We start from the raw sequence: 26112 nt of genomic DNA on the forward strand, positions 1-26112 counted from the left end.
CAGTATGTGTGTATGCTTGTGTGTGTAGCGGGTGCATTTGTTACATTTGTAAGTTGTTTTTGGCTGCAGCTGCTCCTTTACACACATGCACTCAATATGTGGGCAGCAGGTAGCCTAGCGGTTAGAGTGTTGGGCCAGTAACTGAAAGGTCGCTGGTTCGAATACCTTAACCAACAAGGTGAAAAACCTTTCGGTTACTGGCCCAACGCTCTTAATAACCGCTAGGCTTCGTGCTGCTCCGTGGCTGACCCTGTAAAAACAACACATTTCACTGCATCTATCCAGTATATGTGAGATGTGTTTAATTCTAATCTCCTTTCTCTCTCTAGGAGTCCTACTCTGGTGAAGAATATGATTTCAGGCCTGGGCTTCGGTTCCCTAAACGCCAGCTACCAGGTTAGTGTACACACCTACACACACACTAGTTAGCAAGTTAGGCTAGATAGTGTCACGTGCACACGTCCAGAACACTTCTCCCCACACACACACACAGACGTACAGTGGTTCTTCCTTTAAAAGTTGCGGCATACTGCAGCACAGCTGGCGGGGTGCCGCAGAATTCTGTGGCACGTTATTTAAGTGTCAGCCATTGTTGCCAGAATGACGCAATTTACCACAATCTGCCACCATCTACCACAAACAGTCGCGGCATAAGCTCCAAACTTTTAAAGGAAGAACCACTGTGCACATACACCTTACTCCATCCGACTATGACTCAGATGACTTATAGCATCAAGTATTTGTCAATTAAGGTCACTGCATGAAATTTGTGCCTGTCCTATAAAATCAATTTCAGTCACTCCTATCACATGCACACACTCCCTGGGCAAACCAACCAGCAATGAATGCTCTCTCACTTTCACTCTCTTTCTCTCTCTACCCTCTAACCCACCCGCTCCCCACCACACACACACACACACACACACACACACACACACACACGCCACTAAACCCTTGAGCAGTGAAGTGTAGTGTGCAAGAGCCCCCTAGTGGTTGTATGTGGTAATCCTGAAGAGTTAGTCATCCAGGCAACACTGGTTTAGTCTTCAGCATTACTGATTATCAAATCAACGTTTATTCGTCACATACTCAGTTTACAGCAGGTTAAAACGGTGCAGCGAAATGCTCAGCAAGTACTCAACAGGACTAACCAGTCAAAGCATCTGTGTTACTGAATACATACATGGGTTCTTCTTGCTCACAAAGTTTATTTGTGGATCCATAAGTACTTGAAGTCAATTGTGATGTATGTGAGTGTCTTTTAATGTAAATCTGTGTGTTCCTGTGTGTGTGTAATAGGCAGCCCTTGCGGAGAGCAGTTTAACTCTACTGAACAGCCAGGGCCTGGTTAACCCCTCATCTGCCGCCAGCCTCAACATGCTACACGGGATGGGTCACAATGACGTCAGCTCCACTGTGGAACAGGTCAACAGCAACGGCAGCTGCAGCCCTACACTCAGCCCACAGCAGTATGGGTAAGACACACACACAAACTCTCTAACAAACACACTCCCTCTCTCTTTCTCTGTCTTTCTCTAACGCGTCCCTCTGCCTTTCAGACACCAGGTCCATGTGAAGGAGGAGCCCACTGAGATCGAGGAGGACAGCCGCTCCATGTCGCTCATGGCAACTGTCACTCAGAACATGGCATTTCCTAGCGATCGCGATGACCGCGATTTGGATGATGAGCTTCCCACCGAGGAGCTGGAGTAGGATTGGATGAGTTGAACCAGTGGACGGGACTTTGAGGTTTAATCCCGCCCGCTCATTTGGAGTGAAGCGAAATGATGACCACATAAAAAAGAAGATAGAGATTTAAAAAAAAGATAAAGATCATAATTTTTATAAAGCAAGAAACCAACAACATTGACAAACAGGGTTAGACCTCCGTTACATACCGACGCAAAAATAACACTCTGGAGCATTGCTTTATTCCCACACATTTTCACCCACCTCACCCCCTCCTCCTCACCCCTCCTCCTCACCCCCTCCTCCTCACCCCTCCTCCCTCACCCGATGAGCAGCGTATTGTCAGAGAGACAGCTCTCAGTGGTGATATTGAGGGAGGGTCCCCTCTCCTTTCTCCTCTCTCCTCTCCCTGTTGATTCACACAGATGGTCTACCCACCCTACAGTCCTTTAGTGGTGGTAGTCTGATTTCCACACCACTTCAATATACATACAGGTGTGTGAGAGAGAGTGTGGAGATACACACACATCAGATCATGTGTATATATTGTTTGGAACAGTCACCAGGAGGTGTATAACTCTCCTCCTCTTCTCCGGTCATGTTAGTTCCTTTTTCTTTTCTTATTTTGCCTGAAAGAACTGCTGGGCTTTGAGATGGAAGGAAGGACAGTGGTTTTCTCAAAGATTACCCCACCTGCTCACACATCAGAAACCAAGCGTACAAACCAGTCAGTGATCCATAGGTAGGACTGAGACTGGATTGCAGGATTCTGCCCTATGCCCACTCTCTAGCCATTCTCTGCCCTATGCCCACTCTCTAGCCATTCTCTGCCCTATGCCCACTCTCTAGCCATTCTCTGCCCTATGCCCACTCTCTAGCCATTCTCTGCCCAAGCCAGACAAGACTCTCTTTACTCATTATGACAAACAAAAAAAGAAGACATTATTTACCCCCCAAAAAGACCCTTTGGTGCTTTACTCCTCCTTCATGAGTGATAGAGTGATGGGGACAGGTCATCCTGAGAGAGAGAGAAAAAGAGAGGGAGGAAGGAAAGATCATCCACACAGAGATATCTGACTAAAATAGTTTATGATTATGGAATACAAAACATTTTATATCCAAAAAGTGGTAGCTTTTTCACTTCCTTCTTTCTTTGATGTTATCATTAAATTTTTAGGATTCATATTTCCATGGTGATATAATTCTGTTTCAAAGTGTATTTTGTAAAAATGCTTTCTTTCTTTAGTTTTTAGTTTTTATTAACTCTGCTTGTTCACACCATTCCAAACTAGTATTGGTGGCAAAGAAAGTGCAGTATTGTCCCAAAATTCCCCATAACCCAGCCCACCATGAATACCTTTCTGTGTGTCTGGGTTTGCCAGTTTAGATGGCAGGAGATTGAGAATAGCACTTAGGATCGAAGGCCTCAGCTCCTGAGAACACTCACCAATAATCCCAACATTATCATCCATTTGTATTATTCCTTTTTAACTAACTTTCATTCCTTATTATTTTATCTTCTCGTAGTTAGTTGAGAAACATCAGCTGTGATACAAAGCAATGCTTGAAAAAATATATTATGGCAGTCAGAGAATACCTCATCCCACAAATTTCCGCCCGGAAGTGTGTGCAAAATGTTAAAGAAGTAAGGGGGAATTCTTTGTGTGGGACACCAAAACGTGGCAACTCTGCTCAGTTTCATTTCAAAGTTCTATTGTTACTATAGTTACTGTATAGAAGCTGTCTGCAATTCACTGTGTGAGTTGAACTCAAAGGAATAGCACGTGAGATTTAAAATCTTTTGTTTTCAGTGAGCGTAAAAGCATTACCTTCTCTGCAGTGCCATACCAAATTTAAACACATTATTTTTATGTATTTTCTGCTTTTTCTCCCATTTTATTTTTGTTACAGGTAACCAAAGAAATGTGTAGAAAACCAAAAACCCTGTAGTTTATTTCCCCTTTTGAGTTTTTCCTCTAAAGAACTGGCCATAAGACAATAAACATTGACATTTAAATTATTATTGTATTATCGTAACTCTTACGTTGAATTTGTTCATGACAGTACTGACCATTCCAAAAACCAAAGTATAAAATGCTAAATAGAATTTGGTGATGTTAAAATCTTTTTACATGTGTTTAACTGGTGCAAATGACGACTAACATTAGGCATGCTATGGTTGAAGGCCAAAAACAGTATTAACAAACAACCCTTTTGCAGTTCCTTAGATAAATAAAGAAAGCACTTAGGATTTAAATCTCTATCTCTCCATGCTCAGGCTACCTGTGTTTCAAACACAACCCTATGACAGGCTCTGCTGTAGGCAAGCCTAAGATGGGATTCAGGGTTAAAGATGACAAATAATTATCTTACCCTCATTAGGCACTTGAACACAACATTTATATACCTTTATGTGACACTAGAAGCCAGCAAAAAAAGAAGTGGGCTGTTGTCAGTTGTCCATTAACTGGGATACAGTTAAAAACAAAAAATACATTGTTATTGCACTGTAATAATGCATGTTTTGATTAATTTCCTCAACCAAAACAATATTTTCATTGTGAAACTCTATACATTCAAACATCCCTTTGTGCTATGCAGGAGAATGTCATATTTTGACCCAGCTCCCGGTTTGATTGAAAAGGACCAAAAGTCCCATTGTCTAGCAGTGAACAGTTTACTTAATGTACTTTGTTTACTCCTCACCTACAGTATACTCTAGCAGACACAACAGTTTAACAAATACCAAAAAGGACAGGTGTTATAATAAATAGGAACAAAATGATAATGTTTCGCTCTTATATTGTCTTCATGCTCTCACATTGCTATAGAAACACGTTGATATCCCCAGTCTGTGAGTAGTTGTGATAGAGACTGTTTGAAGCTGGCTGTCATTCCAAACATCACATCAGTAGACAAACAGAGGGTTTTTCAGAACAGACATACCATTATGACCATTTGTGATATTTACAGCAAAGAGAGAACAACTGACAAATTACAAAATCATACCGATGTGAAAGGAACACACCAAGGGACATGTCAACTTATGTATTTTTTCTAAAACAAAATTTGGGAACAGTTTTGTCAAATCAACTCTTGCACCATTTTCTTTTGTTTTTTAATAAAGGAGTCTTTGTATTGACTTCCTGTGTAAAACAGCACTGTTTCCTGTATAAGTAGCGTTATGATGCTTCACGTCATCAGACTGATTTATAACAAACAAAGTGGGAGAGGGACACCGAGAGTAAAAACCAAAAATAACACTACCTCCTTTTCAAAATGGTTCACAATAAAAGCCAATGGGAGACTGGAGACCAGATTTTTTTTTTTTTTTTTTAATTCTTCCTCAATAATAATAGTGAAATATACCAAAACACAGCTTACTGTTAATACACATTAAGTGGGGCTGAAAAAGCTTGTCTGGTTATCTGAACTCCAAATTCATGAGCGTGAGCGCAAAAACAAAGAGACGTTACAACAACATTACACCCCGTTAAAGATGACTACCTCTCCTAAAACCACAGAGAACCGGTGCGTTCTCCTAAGAGTGAAGAGTGAAGTGGTCACCATGTTTAAAAGGTCTACTCTCAGCTGTGTATTATTGGCTCTCTCTGTACTGTCCATTATCATAAAACACCGTGAACAGCCTCTTAACTGGGTGCTCTAATTGTATGCACGCATATTTATGAGCCGGCTTTGCCGGCAGCCAATGATAGTCCGGTCGTTAGCTGCGACTCAATGGGGCAGGAAGCTGGTTGTCAGGAGTGATGATGGGCAGAATGTATGAGTGCCCTGCACCCGCCATTGGGCCCACACACAGTAGTGCCCTGCACCCGCCATTGGGCCCACACACAGTAGTGCCCGCCACACGCCAGTGGCCCGCACTACACATGAATGGAGAGAACAGCTTTAAGATGGCAGCGATAAAGGAAACACACCCACACACACTCACAGGCTGTAGTCAGTGTTCAGTCGAAAGGGCCCTTAGTATCAGTCAATAAGCCTCAGAGCTGGGAATTAAAGCCCTGTGACATGGAGCTGGCCCTTCACGGTGAATAGTGGCCCCTGTCACTAGGAGCCGGGCCCCTGTTGGCCCCTTGGTTCAGACAGCTGAGGAGAGGCTCTGAGTAACTAAATATACTATCCAAAGACAAACACAGAGCTTGCTGGGAGACGGACAATAATAACAGCTTACAAAGGAATGAATGATTACTACTATTATTATTGTTATGATCCAAACTCTCACGAAAGAGGCACTGCTGCATTCAGTAAATAAATGATGTTTGAATTCTCATCCTTTAAGGTACACCTGTAAGCCAAGCTGTTTTATCAAGATGTAGATTGACATTCGTTGATGATGTTGACAGATCGCCATAGACACTTCTGTTCCTTCTCCGGTTTGGCTGTTATGGTGTATTATTGTATATTAACGCTTGGCTTAGCTCTCGAGGGCATTCTTTACCATTATTTCTTTTTGATTTTCTCTTTTGTTGATTTAGTTTTTATAAAGCTTCCAGCTTGGATTCCTATACTGTATTGCTAATGCTGAAGTGTATGTATTTATCATATTAAGTGCTGCAGGTATCTTTGTTGAATAGTTATTCCTTTCTTTTTTTGTTTTCTTCATAAAACGTCTGGGACGATGATTTTTTAAGTGTATTATCTCTAAAAAATAAAATAATTAAAGTTAGATAAGTGGTTTAGGTAACAGCTGTTTGTATATTTATCTTAGCTAGGTCTATTTTGATACCTTTTGTCTCTGTACTGCATTTTTAAGGAAAGAAAAAGAAAAACAAGAGTAAAACAAAAAGTTGACTTCATTATGTATTGATGATACCTCAGAAGGACTTTTCTCTAAGACAGGACCAAAACCTCAGAAAAAAATTGAGAAAGAGGAAAATAATGAAGAAAATATGTAGCCCCTCTCTTGCATTTAAAGATGGAGCAATGTAAAGGTGATGTTGTGGGTCCTTTATGTGTCCTCTGACCCCTGACCCCTGACCACAGTCATTCCTCTGATGACCTTTAACTTACAGCGGTCAATCACTCAATAGGACAACTGGGCGTGGCCCTCAATCAAACACCTGATGGCATTTGTCCAATTAGAATCCTAACCAAAGGTGTTGTGAGTGGCCATGGCTTACAAGCTAACAGACCACCACAACTATAACCAAACCAACCCTAGGCACTAATCTATCACAAGCTACTTCCCATACCTCAAACCATTCTTCGCTATCACCATCGCTATCATCTCTTGGACGAGCACTCTTCCTATTGGATCATTAGTGACTCCAGGGACCTCATTGGCCCCGCCCCTGCTCTATGATTGGACAGCTCTTAGGTGTCATGTTGAGGAAAAGGGAACTTAAAGGACAGTTGCCCATGTTATTATGAACTTCACAGCCCCCCCCAAAAATGGAACTACCACTTCAGCTGTCCTCTGGTTGTATCTTAGGAATGTGTGTACATTTTCAGCAGTGACTCTGTAACATTACTTCGTTTCAGTTTCTGTTTACCTCTCTTTTATCTTTTTATTTTGTTCTGTTTGTTCATTTTTTGAAAGTGTGACCCAGGGGAATGGGTAAAGTTGGAGCAGGCGGTGGTTTTTAAGATGGTCTAAAAGAGGTTTAAAAAAAGGTGACTTTGCCACCGAGACCTTTGCCCTTTCCCCCTTCCCTGGGTGGCCATGTAATGCCAGTCACTGCCCTTTTCCTCATGCTGTATAAAACACACATATATCTGTGTATTTGTAACCTGAATCTTCTTGTGTCTGTCCATGCAGACAATATAAACAACCTGTACAGTAGGTCTAGTTGCATGTAATCTGTACTAATTATTGACAATGGCATTATAAAATGCAATAAAATACTTATTACACTGTCTGACTGTGTCAGCGTGATGTTCTTTATCTGTCCAGATGTGCCACTGTGTTTACTCAACGCACGCTATTCCTAGAGGTAAAGGGATGGTTCCGTAGTGCAGTCAAGTGCCTCATTACACCTGCCCCACACCATAGCTGTATCCACTATTCCCTGGCCCTACTCTCCCACTTCCCCACCTTTCTCCCCAGCTCACCAATGTTTCACCCCTTCCTCCTGAGACTTAGAAAGAGCTCCATTGTGTGTGTCAGAGAGAGAGAGCGAGGAAGGAAATGTGCTTTGAATAAGACGGCAGACAGGCGAGGCCTCAGAACAAACAGACTCCTGGCAAGGAGCACACTCACACAATACACACACACACACACAATACACACCACACCAAACACACACACAATACACACTCATACAATACACACACACACAATACACACATGTACACACAATCACACTCACACAATACACACCCACATAATACACACTCACCACCGCAATACCCACACCCACACACAATACCACCACACACATACACACTAACACAATACAACTCACACAATACACACCCACACATACACACTCACACAATACACACTCACACAATACACCACTCACACAATACACACTCAACACAATACCACTCACACAATACACACCCACACAATACACACTCACACACGCAATACCCACACCCACACACAATTACACACTCACACACAATACACACTCACACAATACACATGCACAATACACACTCACAATACACCCTCACCCAAAATATACACTCCCACAATACACACACACACCACAGCACATACTGTAGGTGGACTCACTCATCAGTCCAGCCCAATTGGAGGAAAGGGAGAGAGTGTGGGAGCAGGGGTCCCAATGTGTGTGTGGTGTGTGAGTCAGGGAAACATCTGGACTAGTAGAGTATGGAGTGTGTCTGGTGAGAGACATTCCATCCTCTACCAGTCTCGCCATCTCCATTTAGCTGATGACATTTCTCAAATCATATTCACCACTTTGACTGCGTGACATAGTGCTCACCCTGTTTTTTCCTGTGTTGTAGTTGCTCACCCTGTTTTTTCCTGTCTGGTAGTGCTCACCCAGTTTTTTCCTGTTTTGTAGTGCTCACCCATAATTTTTTCCTCTGTTGTAGTGCTCACCCTGTTTTTTCCTGTGTTTGTGCTCACCCTGTTTTTTTCTGTGTTTGAGTGCTCACCCTGTTTTTTCCTGTGTTGTAGTGCTCACCCTGTTTTTTCCTGTGTTGTAGTGCTCACCTTGTTTTTTCCCTGTGTTGTTAGTGCTCACCCTGTTTTTCCTCTGTTGTAGTGCTCACCCTGTTTTTTCCTGTGTTGTAGTGCTCACCCTGTTTTTTCCTGTGTTGTAGTGCTCACCCTTGTTTTCCTGTGTTGTAGTGCTCACTCCTGTTTTTTCCTGTGTTTGTAGTGCTCACCCTGTTTTTTCCTGTGTTGTAGTGCGCACCCTGTTTTTTCCTGTGTTTGGTAGTGCTCACCCTGTTTTTTCCTGTGTTGTAGTGCTCACCCTGTTTTTTCCTTTGTTGTAGTGCTCACCCTGTTTTATCCTGTGTTGTAGTGCTCACCCTGTTTTTCCTCTGTTGTAGTGCTCACCCTGTTGTTGTTAGTGCTCACCCTGTTTTTTCCTCTGTGTAGTGCTCACCCTGTTTTTTCCTGTTTGTAGTGCTCACCCTGTTTCTTTCCGTTGTTGTAGTGCTCACCCTGTTTATGCTCCTCTGTTGTAGTGCTCACCCTGTTTTTTCCTGTGTTGTAGTGCTCACCCTGTTTTTTCCTCTGTTGTAGTGCTCACCCTGTTTTTTCCTCTGTTGTAGTGCTCACCCTGGTGTAGTGCTCACCCTGTTTTTTCCTCTGTTGTAGTGCTCACCCTGTTTTTTCCTAGTGCTCATTAATTCATGTTATGTCTGCATTCTCTAACATCACAGTGATAACAGTGAGTAAATCCTCAGCCTTCTCTCTGCCCTTACCCTGTTTTGTGTTTCACCTCCGTTAAAGGTCAGGGATTCGGGAGGGACAGCTGATCCTAGAGCTGTGCCTATGGGTGATTTCTACCTGGAGTGAGCGGGTCAGCTGCAGTTGCTGTGATACAGTGTGTGGCCACCAGGAGGGGTAAACAAACCAGACAACAGAAGCAACAGCTTCAATACATAGCCTGGAGGACACAGAGCCTGTTTACATACTGTAGACATGATTCCTTCCTTTCAACTAGACACAGCCTGAAGGGCGGCAGGTAGCCTAGTGGTTAGAGTGTCAGACTAGTAACTGAAAGGTTGCAAGATCAAATCCCTGAGCTGACAAGATAAAAATCTGTCATTCTGCCCCTGAACAAGTCAGTTAAGAACAAATTCTTATTTTCAATGATGGCCTAGGAACAGTGGGAACACTGAAAATAATAATTTGTTCTTAACTGACTTGCCTAGTTAAATAAAGGTTAATAAAAAGGACACACAGGGTCTGTTCACATATTATACTGTAGAAATACTTCCTTCACTCCTTCATTCCTTGAGGTAATCACTGATTTGACCAGGTTTGGATTGGTGAAAACCATTGGGTGGAGACCTTGGGTGTGTTTCCAAAATGGGTAACTAAAGATACTGTCCAAATACAAACAGAGCTTAGTGTACACCCTCACTTGCTGGGAGACGGACAATAATAACAGCTTACAAAGGAATGAATGATTACTACTATTATTATTGTTATGATTCAAACTCTCACGAAAGAGGCACTGCTGCATTCAGTAAATAAATGATGTTTGAATTCTCATCCTTTAAGGTACACCTGTAAGCCAAGCTGTTTTATCAAGATGTAGATTGACATTCGTTGATGATGTTGACAGATCGCCATAGACACTTCTGTTCCTTCTCCGGTTTGGCTGTTATGGTGTATTATTGTATATTAACGCTTGGCTTAGCTCTCGAGGGCATTCTTTACCATTATTTCTTTTTGATTTTCTCTTTTGTTAATTTAGTTTTTGTAAAGCTTCCAGCTTGGATTCCTATACTGTATTGCTAATGCTGAAGTGTATGTATTTATCATATTAAGTGCTGCAGGTATCTTTGTTGAATAGTTATTTTCTTTTTTCTTTTTTTCTTTCTTTATAAATGTCTTGCACTGTGATTTTTTAAGTGCATTATCCAAAAAATATATATAATTAAAGTTAGATAAGTGGTTTAGGTAACACCTGTTCGTATATGAGCCGGCTCTTGTAGGTGAACGTTGGGAGCCGGCTCGCTTATCAGAAGAGCCTAATCTATTTATACAAATATTTAAAAAATTAAGATATGAATAATCAAAAGATTTAAATTAATAGAATGAACTCATTCAAATAACGAAAAATAAAATAATATAGGCCTAAATGCTCAAGCGCACACACATTCGTTCTGACTGTCTGCTCAGACTAACAGCCTCACCTGTTGTTCCTGTCAATCAGACACTCATTGTCAACCTATGAACCAAAGATGCGTGAGGGAGGGCCGAGCCAACTCACTCACAGTCACACACTGAACAGCCGAGGAGAGAGAGGAAGGACAGCTGTGAAAACAACAGCTGGAAAATGAGTCGGAAGCACAGTAGTATTTGGATGCATTTTAATAATGTAGACAATGTTAGAGCAGTGTAGAATTTGCCAAATCAAAATCTCATATAAAGCCGGTCCTATGCACATCCTACACCGGCATATGCGAACTGTACCCCCAACTGTGAAGCTAGCTGAAGCGGAGCTTCGAGAAACTAGCGGGCCTGCTAGTGATAGTGGTGGAGCCAGAACCTCCACACGTGGAGATATATCCACTCAGTCAAGTAGGCCTACTCTGTACCCACAGCTACGCAGTCTTCTATGGACCAGTTTATGCCAAAGTCTATGTCTGTAGCAAAACAAGGCCAAATTGATATTGCATTGACTAAAATGATTGCCACCGATTTCCAGCCATTTTCGATCGTGGAGGACAGAGGTTTTAGGAATTATAGCAATAGTCTATATCCAATGTACACAATTCCAAGCCGGAAAACCCTTTCAAAATCACTTATTCCACAAATGTACGAGAGCACACAGGCTTCAGTGCGGGAAAGAGTCCAAAAAGCTACTGCAGTTTGCCTTACCACTGACTGCTGGACATCAAGAGTAACCACTTCTTACATGTCGGTTACCTGTCACTTCATTGAATATTTTTCGATGTCTAGCTGTCTTCTGGAATGCTTTGAGTTCAGCGACAGACACACCTCAGAGAACTTGGCAGAGGAACTGTTGAGAGTGGCCAGAGAATGGCAAGTAGATGGAAAAGTGGTATGTTGTGTTAGCGACAATGCAGCTAACACAACCAAAGCCATGAACATTTTTAAATGGGCCCATCATCCATGTCTTGCCCACACAATCAACCTGATTGTAAGAGATGCTCTGAAGGTGAAGAAGCCCACTGTGGACAAAGTGAAAGCAGCTGTGGAATACTTCCATAGGAGCACAGCAGGTGCTGAAAAACTCAAGTCTACACAACGCCAGATGGGGATGCCTGAGCTGAGGCCTAAACAAGACTGCACTACAAGGTGGAATTCAACATTTTATATGTTGAAGCGGTTTCTTGAGTCAAAGGATGCCATCATCTCTACCCGGGACATTGTCAATGCACCTGTTGATGTTCTGACCCAAGAGGAATGGGAGGTGATGGAGGAGGTGTGCAGAGTCCTGGAACCCTTTGAGCAGGTCACTGTGGAGATCAGTGGAGAGAGGTACAGTAAGCAGGTATTACTACATCATTATTTAATCCAGTATTATATATGTATATGAGCAGTAGATGAGAATGTAGTATCAGTAGACAAAACATGAACCTGAACTAATAAGTTACTGTTCTCTCTTTTCAGCTATGTGACAGCCTCAAAAATTATACTCCTGTGTAAAGGTCTGCAGCGAATCACAGCCAGCCGCCAGAGAGAAGTAAATGTAACCACAGGACATGTGACAGAGTTGATGGACACCCTATGTTAATCAATGGACAGAAAGTTCCACAGAATGGAATATAATCACGTGCTATCAGAAACCGCTGCACTTGACCCCAGGTTTAAGAAGTTAGCCTTCAGTGATGCCAGAGCGATTGATGAGGCTCTTAAAGAATAACCTCAGCAGCAGGGAGGGACAGCCCCAGCAGTCAGCTGGCTCAGACACCAGGGCAACAGGAAGAAGAGGGATCAGATGGAGCAGAAGCACCAGTTGTAGTGCCACAAACATCTGCTGTTTGGATGCTGTTTGAGGAGAGAGCAACTGGGGATGCAGCACGAAGGAATCCCTCAGCAGATGCCATAATGGAGGTCCAATCCTATTTGGAGGAGCACCTCTGAACTGGTGGAAGAACAAGGCCTCTGTCTACCCATGGCTTACTAAAGTCATGACAGGGAGACTGCATAGTGGCCACATCCGTACCCTCATGAGGGTCCTCTCGAAAACGGGACAAATAATTACTGAGAGAAGAAACCGCATCAGCCCCTCGAAAGTGAGGCAGCTTGCATTTCTGAATGCAAATCTCTCATAAAAGCGAAATATGGTCAGCATTACTGTGTGCTGCTGGTCATAACATGGCAATAAAGAAGAGAGAAAGAGGGACCAGTTTAATGTTTTAAGTGGGATGCTGCAGTTTTGCACATTGTTATTTATTTTTCTGTGATATGGTGCAATATTCTATTATTATGTTGTTCAGATTGTATTCCTTTTGAATTGTTACATTTATATGCACTTTGTTTATATACATTTTAAAGTTATACTTTAAAATAAGTATTCAGAACCTTTGCTATGAGACTCAATTGAGCTCAGGTGCATCTTTTTTCTAATGATTTTCCTTGAGAAGTTTCTACAACTTGATTGGAGTCCACCTGTGACAAAATTCAATTGATTGGACATGATTTGGAAAGGCACACACCTGAATATATAAGGTCTCACAGTTGGCAGTGCATGTTAGAGCAAAAACCAAGCCATGAGGCCGAAGGAATTGTTTGTAGAGCTTCGAGACAGGATTGTGTCGAGGCACAGATCTGCGGAAGGGTACCAAAAAATTTCTGCAGCGTTGAAGGTCCCCAAGAACAAAGTGACCTCCATCATTCTTAAATTGAAGAAGTTTGGAACAATCAAGACTTTTCCTAGAGCTGGCCACCCGGCCACACTGAGCAATCGGGGGAGAAGGGCTTTGGTCAGGGATGTGACCAAGAACCTGATGGTCACTCTGACAGAGCTCCAGAGTTCCTCTGTGGAGATGGGAGAACCTTCCAGAAGGACAACCATCTCTGCAGCACTCCACCAATCAGGCCTTGATGGTAGAGTGGCCAGATGGAAGCCACTCCTCCGTAAAAGCCACATGACAGCCCGCTTGGAATTTGTCAGAAGGCACCTAAAGGACTCAGACCATGAGAAACAAAATTCTCTGGTCTGATGAAACCAAGATTGAACTCTTTGGCCTGAATGCCAAGCATCATATTTGGAGGACACCTGACACCATCCCTACGGTGAAGCATGGTGGTAGCAGGATCATGCTGTGGGGATGTTTTTTAGCGGCAGGGACTAGGAGACTAGTCAGGATCGGGGGAATGATGAAAGGAGCATAGTACAGAGATTCTTGATGAAAATCTGCTCCTGAGAGCTCAGGACCTCAGACTGGGACAAAAGTTCTCCTTCCAACAGGACAATGACCCTAAGCACATAGCCAAGACAACGCAGGAGTGGCTACGGGACAAGTCTCTGAATGTTCTTGAGGCAGAGCCCGGACTTGAACCTGATCAAACATCTCTGGAGAGATCTGAAAATAGCTGTGCATCGACACTCCCCATCAGAGCAGGAGAGGATCTGCAGAGAAGAATAGCGGTGTGCCAAAGCTTGAGCGTCATACCCAAGAAGACGTGAGGCTGTAAATGCTGCCAAAGGTGCTTCAACAAAGTACTGAGTAAAGGGTCTGAATACTTATGTAAATGTTGTATTTCTGGGGGGTTTTCAAAAAGTTTTTTTGCTTTGTCATTATGGGGTATTGTGTGTAGATTGTTGAGGGGGAAATGAACCTCACCGTTTAAATTTCAGTGCTGGTTCAAGTTACTGAGGACTTGAACCTTTGGTAATGTGCAAATTTGCTACATTTGTCATTAGCTGGCTAGCAAGTTCACCAATTCAGGATTAGATAACTGTCTGGGTATTCACAATTGACACTGCTGATTTTATGATTAGTTTGTTTGGTTGTTCATCCCTGAACAGCTGAAAACGAAGACGAGATTGCCTGCTAGCTAGCCATCACATCCGATGAGCTAACATAGCTTGGCCAGCAGTAATTCAACATTTGAATAAAACATTTATATGAAAGTAATATGTTGAAAATTTTAACAGAATTTGGTGAATAAATAATCTTTATATTTACATTTTACAAAGTTATTCCTGTGGAACACTTCCCTCCCAAACGAGGATTAACCTCTACCACTTCTCTCTCTTGGATCCGGGATCCTCCTCATCAAAAAAGCTGACTAGCATAGCCTAGCCTAACGGGACAGGGATATCATATAATATAATTTTCATGAAATCACAAGTCCAATACAGCAAATGAAAGATAAACATCTTGTGAATCCAGCCATCATTTCCGATTTTTAAAATGTTTTACAGCGAAAACACAATATGTATTTCTATTAGCTAACCACAATAGCCAAAGACTCAACCGCATATTTTCACCATGTTTCTACCGCATAGGTAGCTATCACAAAACCGACCAAATAGAGATAAAATTAATCACTAACCAAGAAACAACTTCATCAGATGACAGTCTTATAACATACATTTATGTTTTGTTCGAAAATGTGCATATTTGAGGTATAAATCATAGTTTTACATTGCAGCTACCATCACAAATAGCACCGAAGCAGCCAGAATAATTACAGAGAGCAACGTGAAATACCTAAATACTCATCATAAAACATTTATGAAAAATACATGGTGTACAGCAAATGAAAGATAAACATCTTGTGAATCCAGCCAATATTTCCAATGTTTTACAGCGAAAACACAATATAGAATTATATTAGCTTACCACAATAGCCAAACACACAAATGCATTTATTCACCGCAAAAGGTAGCTATCGCAAAAACCAGCAAAAGATATAAAATTAATCACTAACCTTGAACAACTTCATCAGATGACAGTCTTATAACATCAGGTTATACAATACACTTATGTTTTGTTCGAAAATGTGCATATTTAGAGCTGCAAACYGTGGTTATACATTGTGAATATGTAGCAACATTTCCCCAGAATGTCCGGAGCTATTTTGGACACTCACCTAATCTGACCAAAGAACTCATCATAAACTTTACATAAAAATACTTGTTGTATGGCAAATGAAAGATACACTGGTTCTTAATGCAACYGCCGTGTTAGATTTTWAAAAATAACTTTACCATAACAAACAGCTTGCGTTATTGCGAGACAGCGCTCGCCAAAACGGCGGAGAATAGGAATCAACATTTTCCACAGAAATACGAAATAACATCATAAATTGTTCTTACTTTTGCTGAGCTTCCATCAGAATCTTGTACAAGGAGTCCTTGGTCCAGAATAAATCGTTGTTTGGTTTTAGAATGTCCTTTTCTTCTGTCGAATTCGCGCCACAATGCTAGCCAATGTTGATAACGTTCCCATTTTCTCTCGACGCAAAGAACGGAAAACTCCAAAAGTCCCAATAAACGTTGAATAATCTGATAAAACTTGGTTGAAAAAACCTACGTTACGATGTTATTATCACATGTATCAAATAAAATCAGAGCCGGAGATATTCGCCGTGTAAACCGAACGCTTATCAGAAGACAATATTGAGGTACTTCGCGCGCCTTGGTAGACAAAGGAAATTCCTGACCTGCCACTCCAAAAGCTCTTGTTCGACCTCAGATCAAGCTAGACACCCCATTCTACCTTCCACTGCCTGTTGACATCTAGTGGAAGGCGTATGAAGTGCATGCATATCGATAAATATAAGGCAATTGAATAGGCAGGCCCTGAAACAGAGCCTCGTTTTCAGATTTTTCACTTCCTGCATGGAAGTTTGCTGCAAAATGAGTTCTGTTTTACTCACAGACATAATTCAAACAGTTTTAGAAACTTCTGCGTGTTTTCTATCCAATAGTAATAATAATATGCATATTGTATGATCTAGAAAAGAGTACGAGGCCGTTTCATTTGGGCACGATTTTTTCCAAAGTGAAAACAGCGCCCCCCTATTGACAAGAAGTTTTAAAGTCTGCCATTCGTTTTTGGAATTTTCACTGCGAATATAATGTTGAGAGATAAGCTCTCAGGAAAATTGTCATGAACACATAATACTACTGTATTTTAAATATCACATATCAAATCCATATAAAAAACATAACATTTCCATTTGACTACCCACTGGACATTTTAACAATGAAATGTGGTCTCATAAGTCCAAGGATGACCTTTAAAATATAGTAGCTGATTCCTTTTAGTCACAATGTTTCATTGTGGATCCAAAGATGCTGTGTTAGTCAAAAGCTGCTCGCACCCCAGATACACTGACAAAATACTGTGTTCGCGCTTGCATGCATGCGTGCGCGCGTGTGTGTGTGCATCTGTGTGTGTCTGCGTGGGTGTGCGTGTGCGTGTGTGTCAGGACTCCCTCACCCCTGACAGACTCAGATTGCCACTGGGTGGAGGTGTGTTATTCCAGCCCAGCTGAGAGAGATCAGGTTTCATTCCCTTTTCTCTTTCTCAATCTCTCTATCTCTCTACTCTTCTCTTCCTACTCTTTTCTTCCTCTCTTCTTCCCTACCTCTCTCCATCCTTCTTCCACTACCTTCCCCCTCTTTCAGTTTCTCCATCTCTCTCCCCCTCTCCCTCTCCGCAGGGTTTGAAACATGCCCTAAAGCGTATCTTTAAACCTCAGCATTCCACTGTGGATCTGTTGCCACAGGGAAAAGATTTAAAACCGTTGAGTGTTTTTGGAAAGTTTAAACTTTATTTAATCTGGTGCTTTTTGTGAACTGYTCTGTTAGTCACGAGGGAGGAAATTTGTTCTTGACGCTTAAATCCCTGTGACATTTGGTTTGGAAGAGACCCGCCATACGCATACTAAAAACGCGCACACACACACACATACAAACACACACACACTTTACCACCATATGCATACTAAACAGAACCTCTGTACAGTACACAACGTGAGCCATGGTGTAGGTTCCACCTTAAAAAGCACAACAATCTCTGATTGTTCTGAAATGTTTACTCAGTGCTTCAACAAAGTACTAAGTAAAGGGTCTGAATACTTAAGTAAATGTCATATTTCAGTTTTTTTTTATAAATTAGCAAACATTCCTGAAAACCAGTTTTTGCTTTATCATTATAGGCTATTGTGTGTAGATTGATGAGGAACAAAACAATTTAATCAATTTAAGAATAAGGCTGTAATGTAACAAAATGTGAAATACTTTCCGAAGGAACTGTATAGTACTCAACATCTGATTTGCATCAAATGTTTTCCACCAATGAGTAAGATACCAAATAGCAGGAACAGCACCATCTAGTGGTCAGAACTTGGTAATATCAGGATGTATAATGGGACATAAACCTAACAACTTCAATTACTAATTTCTCTGAAGAGGGGAAAATAACCATCACCAAATTCACTGGAAATACATTACATGCTCCCGAGTTATGCAGCGGTCAAAGGCACTGCATCTCAGTGCAAGAGGCGTCACTACAGTGCCTGGTTCGAATCCAGGCTGAATCAAGGCGCACAATTGGCCCAGCATCGTCCGGGTTTGGTCGGGGTAGGCCATCATTGTAAACAAGAATTTGTTCTTAACTGACTTGCCTAGTTAAATAATGGTTAAATAAAAAATATTTTTAAAAAAATATTTGAACATAGAGAACATGGGTCTGTGGGTGGCTTTGGACTATTTTCAAGGGATTCCTCATGTCTTTCCCATTGGTACAAACAAGTTTAGTCCAAATCAGATGTTGGGTACTATATTTATTGAATATTATATGAATCCTGTCAAATAAAATGCCCAATTTGGGTGCAATCAATTAGCTTAATATCTCAGAGATCAAATTATATTTCAACAAAATAATGTTGCAGGAATGCTAATCTTCTATGTTTGTAACTGCAGAAACCATTTCAGAACAATCTGAGATGGTGGGTGTCATGGCTTGCTGAAATGACATGGAACGACCCAGGGGCAACACACAGAGACGTTATTCTTGGCTTGCTACACTAGAGTTTGGCGTATACGTGTTACTCATTTATATTAAACTACTGTATGTCTTACTCATCTGGAGAGAAATACTGTACAAGCTCAACCCGGGTTCTTTCGTGTGAGAGAGTTTGTGCGTCTGTGTGCATACTCTACATTTGTGAATTTGTGCGTATGTGTGTCACTGGTGTGCATGTGTATATGATCATCGACATACACATTCGTGCATGTATTTATGCAATCGTATTGGCTTGTGTGTGGTGTGTGTGGTAGGTGTATATGTGAGTGTGTGCAGGCGTGCGTGTTTGAGGAAGAGGCTAAAGCTGAGCCAAGGCTAGCTGTTAGCTGTAGCTCTGAGAGGAACGCTGAAACACTGAGGTCCAGACAGACCCTCTGAGTCATGCTCATCCTGTACAGAGACCTCTCTCTGCCTCTCTCTGTGTATGTGTATATGTGTATATGTGTGTGTGCATGCTTGTGTGTTGCATTGTGTGTGTGGTGTGTGTGTTGCTGTGTGTGTGTGTGTGTGGTGTGTGTGTGTGTGTGTGTGTGTGTGTGTGTGTGTGTGGTGTTGTGTGTGTGTGTGGTGTGTTGTGTGTGTGTGTGTGTGTGTGTGTGTGTGTGTGTGTGTGTGTGTGTGTGTGTGTGTGTGTGTGTGTGTGTGTGTGTGCGTACTAGAGAATGTTTTTGCTGTCCTGTATGTTGACTCACTCTACAACAACACAGGACAGTTCTTTTTGGTTCTTTTTGGATAGGCTTGTTTGGGTTAAACTAATAGAAGAGGCCTATTGGGCTCTCACTCTGTGGTTAGGCCCAAAATTGTGAAACACACAAACGAACCAATAAAGATACAAATGACACAATGATTTAAATACTCATATATACAGTGTTTACATTTATGTGCATACTAATACACACACAGGTCTGTGTTCCATCCACGTACAATTGGTATTAAGATCATTTAAGAAGCATTTTTTGTGCTATCAAAATGTCACCCTATGTCACCCAAATGTCACACAGTTTGCCAATAGTTGTAACTGTCCCCGTCCAGAGCCATACTGTAGCAGCCACCCATACTGTAACTGTCCCCGTCCAGAGCCATACTGTAGCATCCACCCGTAACTGTCCCCGTCCAGAGCCATACTGTAACTGTCCCCGTCCAGAGCCATACTGTAGCAGCCACCCATACTGTAACTATCCCGTCCAGAGCCATACTGTAACTGTCCCCGTCCAGAGCCATACTGTAGCAGCCACCCATACTGTAACTATCCCGTCCAGAGCCATACTGTAACTGTCCCCGTCCAGAGCCATACTGTAACTGTCCCCGTCCAGAGCCATACTGTAACTATCCCCGTCCAGAGCCATACTGTAGCAGCCACCCATACTGTAACTGTCCCCGTCCAGAGCCATACTGTAACTGCCCCGTCCAGAGCCATACTGTAACTGTCCCCGTCCAGAGCCATACTGTAACTGTCCCCGTCCAGAGCCATACTGTAACTGTCCCCGCCAGAGCCATACTGTAACTGTCCCGTCCAGAGCCATACTGTAACTGTCCCCATCCAGAGCCATACTGTAGCAGCCACCCATACTGTAACTATCCCCGTCCAGAGCCATACTGTAACTGTCCCCGTCCAGAGCCATACTGTAACTGTCCCCGTCCAGAGCCATACTGTAACTGTCCCCGTCCAGAGCCATACTGTAACTGTCCCCATCCAGAGCCATACTGTAACTGTCCCCGTCCAGAGCCATACTGTAGCACCACCCATACTGTAACTGTCCCCATCCAGAGCCATACTGTAACTGTCCCCGTCCAGAGCCATACTGTAACTGTCCCGTCCAGAGCCATACTGTAACTGTCCCCGTCCAGAGCCATACTGTAACTGTCCCCGTCCAGAGCCATACTGTAACTGTCCCCGTCCAGAGCCATACTGTAGCAGCCACCCATACTGTAACTGTCCCCGTCCAGAGCCATACTGTAGCATCCACCCGTAACTTCCCGTCCAGAGCCATACTGTAACTGTCCCCGTCCAGAGCCATACTGTAGCAGCCACCCATACTGTAACTATCCCCGTCCAGAGCCATACTGTAACTGTCCCCGTCCAGAGCCATACTGTAGCAGCCACCATACTGTAACTGTCCCCGTCCAGAGCCATACTGTAACTGTCCCCGTCCAGAGCCATACTGTAGCAGCACCCATACTGTAACTGTCCCCATCCAGAGCCATACTGTAACTGTCCCCGTCCAGAACCATACTGTAACTGTCCCCGTCCAGAGCCATACTGTAGCATCCACCCGTAACTGTCCCGTCCAGAGCTATACTGTAACTGTCCCCGTCCAGAACCATACTGTAACTGTCCCCATCCAGAGCCATACTGTAGCAGCCACCCATACTGTAACTATCCCCGTCCAGAGCCATACTGTAACTGTCCCCGTCCAGAGCCATACTGTAACTGTCCCGTCCAGAGCCATACTGTAACTGTCCCCGTCCAGAGCCATACTGTAGCAGCCACCCATACTGTAACTGTCCCCGTCCAGAACCATACTGTAACTGTCCCCGTCCAGAGCCATACAGTAGCAGCCACCCATACTGTAACTGTCCCCGTCCAGAGCCATACTGTAGCATCCACCCGTAACTGTCCCCGTCCAGAGCCATACTGTAACTGTCCCCGTCCAGAGCCATACTGTAGCAGCCACCCATACTGTAACTATCCCCGTCCAGAGCCATACTGTAACTGTCCCCGTCCAGAGCCATACTGTAGCAGCCACCCATACTGTAACTGTCCCCGTCCAGAGCCATACTGTAACTGTCCCCGTCCAGAGCCATACTGTAGCATCCACCCGTAACTGTCCCCGTCCAGAGCCATACTGTAACTGTCCCCGTCCAGAGCCATACTGTAGCAGCCACCCATACTGTAACTATCCCCGTCCAGAGCCATACTGTAACTGTCCCCGTCCAGAGCCATACTGTAGCAGCCACCCATACTGTAACTTCCCCGTCCAGAGCCATACTGTAACTGTCCCCGTCCAGAGCCATACTGTAGCAGCCACCCATACTGTAACTGTCCCCGTCCATAGCCATACTGTAACTGTCCCGTCCAGAGCCATACTGTAACTGTCCCCGTCCAGACCATACTGTAGCAGCCACCCATACTGTAACTGTCCCCATCCAGAGCTATACTGTAACTGTCCCCGTCCAGAACCATACTGTAACTGTCCCCACCAGAGCCATACTGTAGCAGCCACCCATACTGTAACTGTCCCCATCCAGAGCCATACTGTAACTGTCCCCGTCCAGAGCCATACTGTAGCAGCCACCCATACTGTAACTGTCCCCGTCCAGAGCCATACTGTAACTGTCCCCGTCCAGAGCCATACTGTAGCAGCCACCCATACTGTAACTATCCCCGTCCAGAGCCATACTGTAACTGCCCGTCCAGAGCCATACTGTAACTGTCCCCGTCCAGAGCCATACTGTAACTTTCCCCGTCCAGAGCCATACTGTACTGTCCCCGTCCAGAGCCATACTGTAATTGTCCCCGTCCAGACCATACTGTAACTGTCCCCATCCAGAGCCATACTGTAGCAGCCACCCTACTGTAACTGTCCCCATCCAGAGCCATACTGTAACTGTCCCCGTCCAGAGCCATACTGTAACTGTCCCCGTCCAGAGCCATACTGTAACTGTCCCCGTCCGAGCCATACTGTAGCAGCCACCCATACTGTAACTGTCCCCGTCCAGAGCCATACTGTAACTGTCCCCGTCCAGAGCCATACTGTAACTGTCCCCGTCCAGAGCCATACTGTAGCAGCCACCCATACTGTAACTGTCCCCGTCCAGAGCCATACTGTAACTGTCCCCGTCCAGAGCCATACTGTAACGTCCCCGTCCAGAGCCATACTGTAACTGTCCCCGTCCAGAGCCATACTGTAGCAGCCACCCATACTGTAACTGTCCCCGTCCAGAGCCATACTGTAGCATCCACCCGTAAATGTCCCCGTCCAGAGCCATACTGTAACTATCCCCGTCCAGAGCCATACTGTAACTGTCCCCGTCCAGAGCCATACTGTAGCAGCCACCCATACTGTAACTATCCCCGTCCAGAGCCATACTGTAACTGTCCCCGTCCAGAGCCATACTGTAGCAGCCACCCATACTGTAACTGTCCCCGTCCAGAACCATACTGTAACTGTCCCCATCCAGAGCCATACTGTAGCAGCCACCCATACTGTAACTATCCCCGTCCAGAGCCATACTGTAACTGTCCCCGTCCAGAGCCAACTGTAACTGTCCCCCAGAGCCATACTGTAGCAGCCACCCATACTGTAACTGTCCCCGTCCAGAGCCATACTGTAACTGTCCCCGTCCAGAGCCATACTGGAACTGTCCCCGTCCAGAGCCATACTGTAGCAACCACCCATACTGAACTGTCCCCGTCCAGAACCATACTGTAACTGTCCCCGTCCAGAGCCATACTGTAGCAGCCACCCATACTGTAATCCCCGTCCAGAGCCAACTGTAGCATCCACCCGTAACTGTCCCCGTCCAGAGCCATACTGTAGCATCCACCCGTAACTGTCCCCGTCCAGAGCCATACTGTAACTGTCCCCGTCCAGAGCCATACTGTAGCAGCCACCCATTACTGTAACTATCCCCGTCCAGAGCCATACTGTAACTGTCCCCGTCCAGAGCCATACTGGTAGCAGCCACCCATACTGTAAACTGTCCCCGTCCAGAGCCATACTGTAACTGTCCCCGTCCAGAGCCATACTGTAGCAGCCACCCATACTGTAACTGTCCCCATCCAGAGCCATACTGTAACTGTCCCCGTCCAGAGCCATACTGTAACTGTCCCCGTCCAGAGCCATACTGTAGCAGCCACCCATACTGTAACTGTCCCCGTCCAGAGCCATACTGTAACTGTCCCCGTCCAGAGCCATACTGTAACTGTAAGTGCAGTCATCTTCAGTGTAATAATGCCTGTGATGAGAGCAGCACTCCAGTCTGCAGGCTCCTGAGGGCTCACTGAGAGAGAGGGCCCCAGCTGCAGAACAAAAGCATCTTTGTGAGTGATTGAAACCACATTTTCTCCTCCCTCTCCTCTCCTCCCTCTTCCCAGCTACGCCAGACCGTTCGAACCCACTGAAAACAATCAACGTCAAAAGTTTAAAATAATACCCAGAAAAACCTCCCTGCAGATATCTAAAGCACAAAGTGGTGGTCTATGTTTCACATACACACACACACACACACACACACAGTCATTGCCAACACTTCGCCTAGCTCTCCCAAATTCTCACTTTCAACCTGACCTCTTTCTTTCTCTTTCTCTCTCTCTCTCTCTTTCTCTCTCCCTCCCTTGTCCCTTTCCCTTCCTTCCCTCCATCTCCTCCCATAATCCCCCCTTCTCCATTCCCCTCTTTCCTTCTCTCTCTTTTCTTTCTCTTCTTGCTAGAGTCAGTGTGTTGTACTGTGTTGTGTTGTTCTGTGTATTTTGTGTTGTATTTTCCTGCATTGTCTGTGGTACTGAAAAAATAAGACCCACTCCAGGCATCAGCCACTAGATGAGACAAACTGGCTTTCACGGTGGAAATCCTCAGTCTTTAGAGCAATACCTCACCCTAAAACATATGTTTGCCAGACCTTTACATACCTTATGTTGTCTAAAGTAGAGCTGAGTAAACAGTACCCACCATATGTTGTGTGGACCCAACTACAGGTAACTGCCAAAATAAAGGAAACACCAACATAAAGTGTCTTAATAAGGATTTGGGCCACCACGAGCTGCCAGAACAGCTTCAGTGCGCCTTGGCATTGATTCTACAAGTGTCTAGAACTGTATGGGATGCCATTCTTCCACAATAAATTCCATAATTTGGTGTTTTGTTGATGGTGGTGGAAAACACTGTCTCAGACATTGCTCCAGAATCTCCCATAAGTGTTCAACTGGGCTGGAATCTGGTGACTGAGACACACACACACCCTTTAAACCCCCTATGCTCCTTTAAGACCCCTCTTTCAAAGACACTGAGATCTCTTCTTCTAGCCATGGTAGGAATAATAATAGGCAACTGGGCGTATTTATACAGGACCCTAAGCATGATGGGATGTTACTTGCTTAAATAACTCAGGAACCACACCTGTGTGGAAGCACCTGCATTCAATATACTTTGTATCCCTCATTTACTCAAGGGTTTCCTTTATTTTGGCAGTTACCTGTATACGCATTAGGATAAATATGCAGTCTTCAATGCATGGGAAAGAGTTCCCAAGGGTAGTACAGTACAGTAGACAGTTAATTGGCTGCCTGGACATGGGGCCAGCCCAAAATTTTAACATACTGGGTTAAAATATTTGTACAAGTAGTCCTATCCTGTTTTGCGTTCTGTGCCTGTTTGACCCAGTATAGCAGCTTTCTGGGCTGTGTTTCATGTTTCATCCATTGGAAGGTGATTTGAGAGGAGCGGGCAGACAGAGGTGTGGAATGTTTAAGGCCAGTGCCATATTTGGCTGGCTGTCAGATGATGAGCTGGCATATTGAGCTGCCGATGGCAACACATCATGTCTCAGGAGTAGGGCAAGAGAACTGCCTGACCATGTGACTTGACCAAGAAAAAGCCTGGGAGGGAGTTATATGTAGGGGCAGGAGTTTAACCTGGTCAGGTCATGCTTTAAGGAAAAACTCCTGTTCCCGCTCATGAGGTGCAGAGCAGAGAGAAGTGTAATAATATAGAGGAATCAAATCAAATCAAATGTTATTTGTCATATGCTTCATGAATGACAGGTGTAGACTAACAGTGAAATGCTTAATTACGGATCCTTTTCCAACAATGCACGAGGAATAAATACACAGTGAATAACGAACAAGAATAATGAGTAAAAATAACATGGCTATATATAGGGAGTAGCAGTACCGAATCGATTTGCAGGGGTACGAGGTAATTAAGGTGGCTACAGCATGTACATATAGGTAGGGGTAAAGTGAATAGACAACAGGATAGATAATAGACAGTAGCAGCAGCGTATGTGGTGAGTGTGAAAGTGAGTGTGTGTGAGTATGAATGTGTCTGTGCATCAAGTATGCATGTGTGCGCGGTTACGTTTGTATGGTGCATGTGTTGTGTGTGTGTGTGTGTGTGGTGTGTGTGTGTGTGTGTGTGTGTGTTGTGTGTGTGTGTGTGTGGTGTGTGTGTGTTGTGTGTGTGTGTGTGTGTGTGTGTGGTGTGTGTGTGTGTGGTGTGTGTGTGTGTGTGTGTGGTGTGTTGTGTGTGTGTGTGTTGTTTTGGTTCAGATATACAT

General features: G+C 43.9%; 1 protein-coding gene across 1 annotated transcript; it reads left to right on the top strand.

Annotated features, from left to right (window-relative positions):
• The first annotated feature begins 293 nt into the window (after positions 1 to 293).
• Positions 294 to 1803, top strand: foxp4 (forkhead box P4). The gene is made up of 3 exons (XM_023996482.3): positions 294 to 396; positions 1300 to 1475; positions 1560 to 1803. The coding sequence occupies exons 1-3, from the start codon at positions 352 to 354 to the stop codon at positions 1711 to 1713; spliced, it is 375 nt and encodes a 124-aa protein (XP_023852250.1). The 5' UTR covers positions 294 to 351; the 3' UTR covers positions 1714 to 1803.
• The last annotated feature ends 24309 nt before the right edge of the window (positions 1804 to 26112 follow it).

This window comes from Salvelinus sp. IW2-2015, linkage group LG11, assembly GCF_002910315.2.
Source record: "Salvelinus sp. IW2-2015 linkage group LG11, ASM291031v2, whole genome shotgun sequence".
In the NCBI taxonomy this organism is placed as follows: Eukaryota; Metazoa; Chordata; class Actinopteri; order Salmoniformes; family Salmonidae; genus Salvelinus; species Salvelinus sp. IW2-2015.

Coding starts and splice junctions, on each gene's coding strand:
- foxp4 (XM_023996482.3), top strand. CDS start 352: ATGATTTCAGGCCTGGGCTTCGGTTCCCTAAACGCCAGCTACCAG. Junction 397..1,299: donor CCCTAAACGCCAGCTACCAG/GTTAGTGTACAC, acceptor TGTGTGTAATAG/GCAGCCCTTGCGGAGAGCAG. Junction 1,476..1,559: donor CTCAGCCCACAGCAGTATGG/GTAAGACACACA, acceptor TCTGCCTTTCAG/ACACCAGGTCCATGTGAAGG.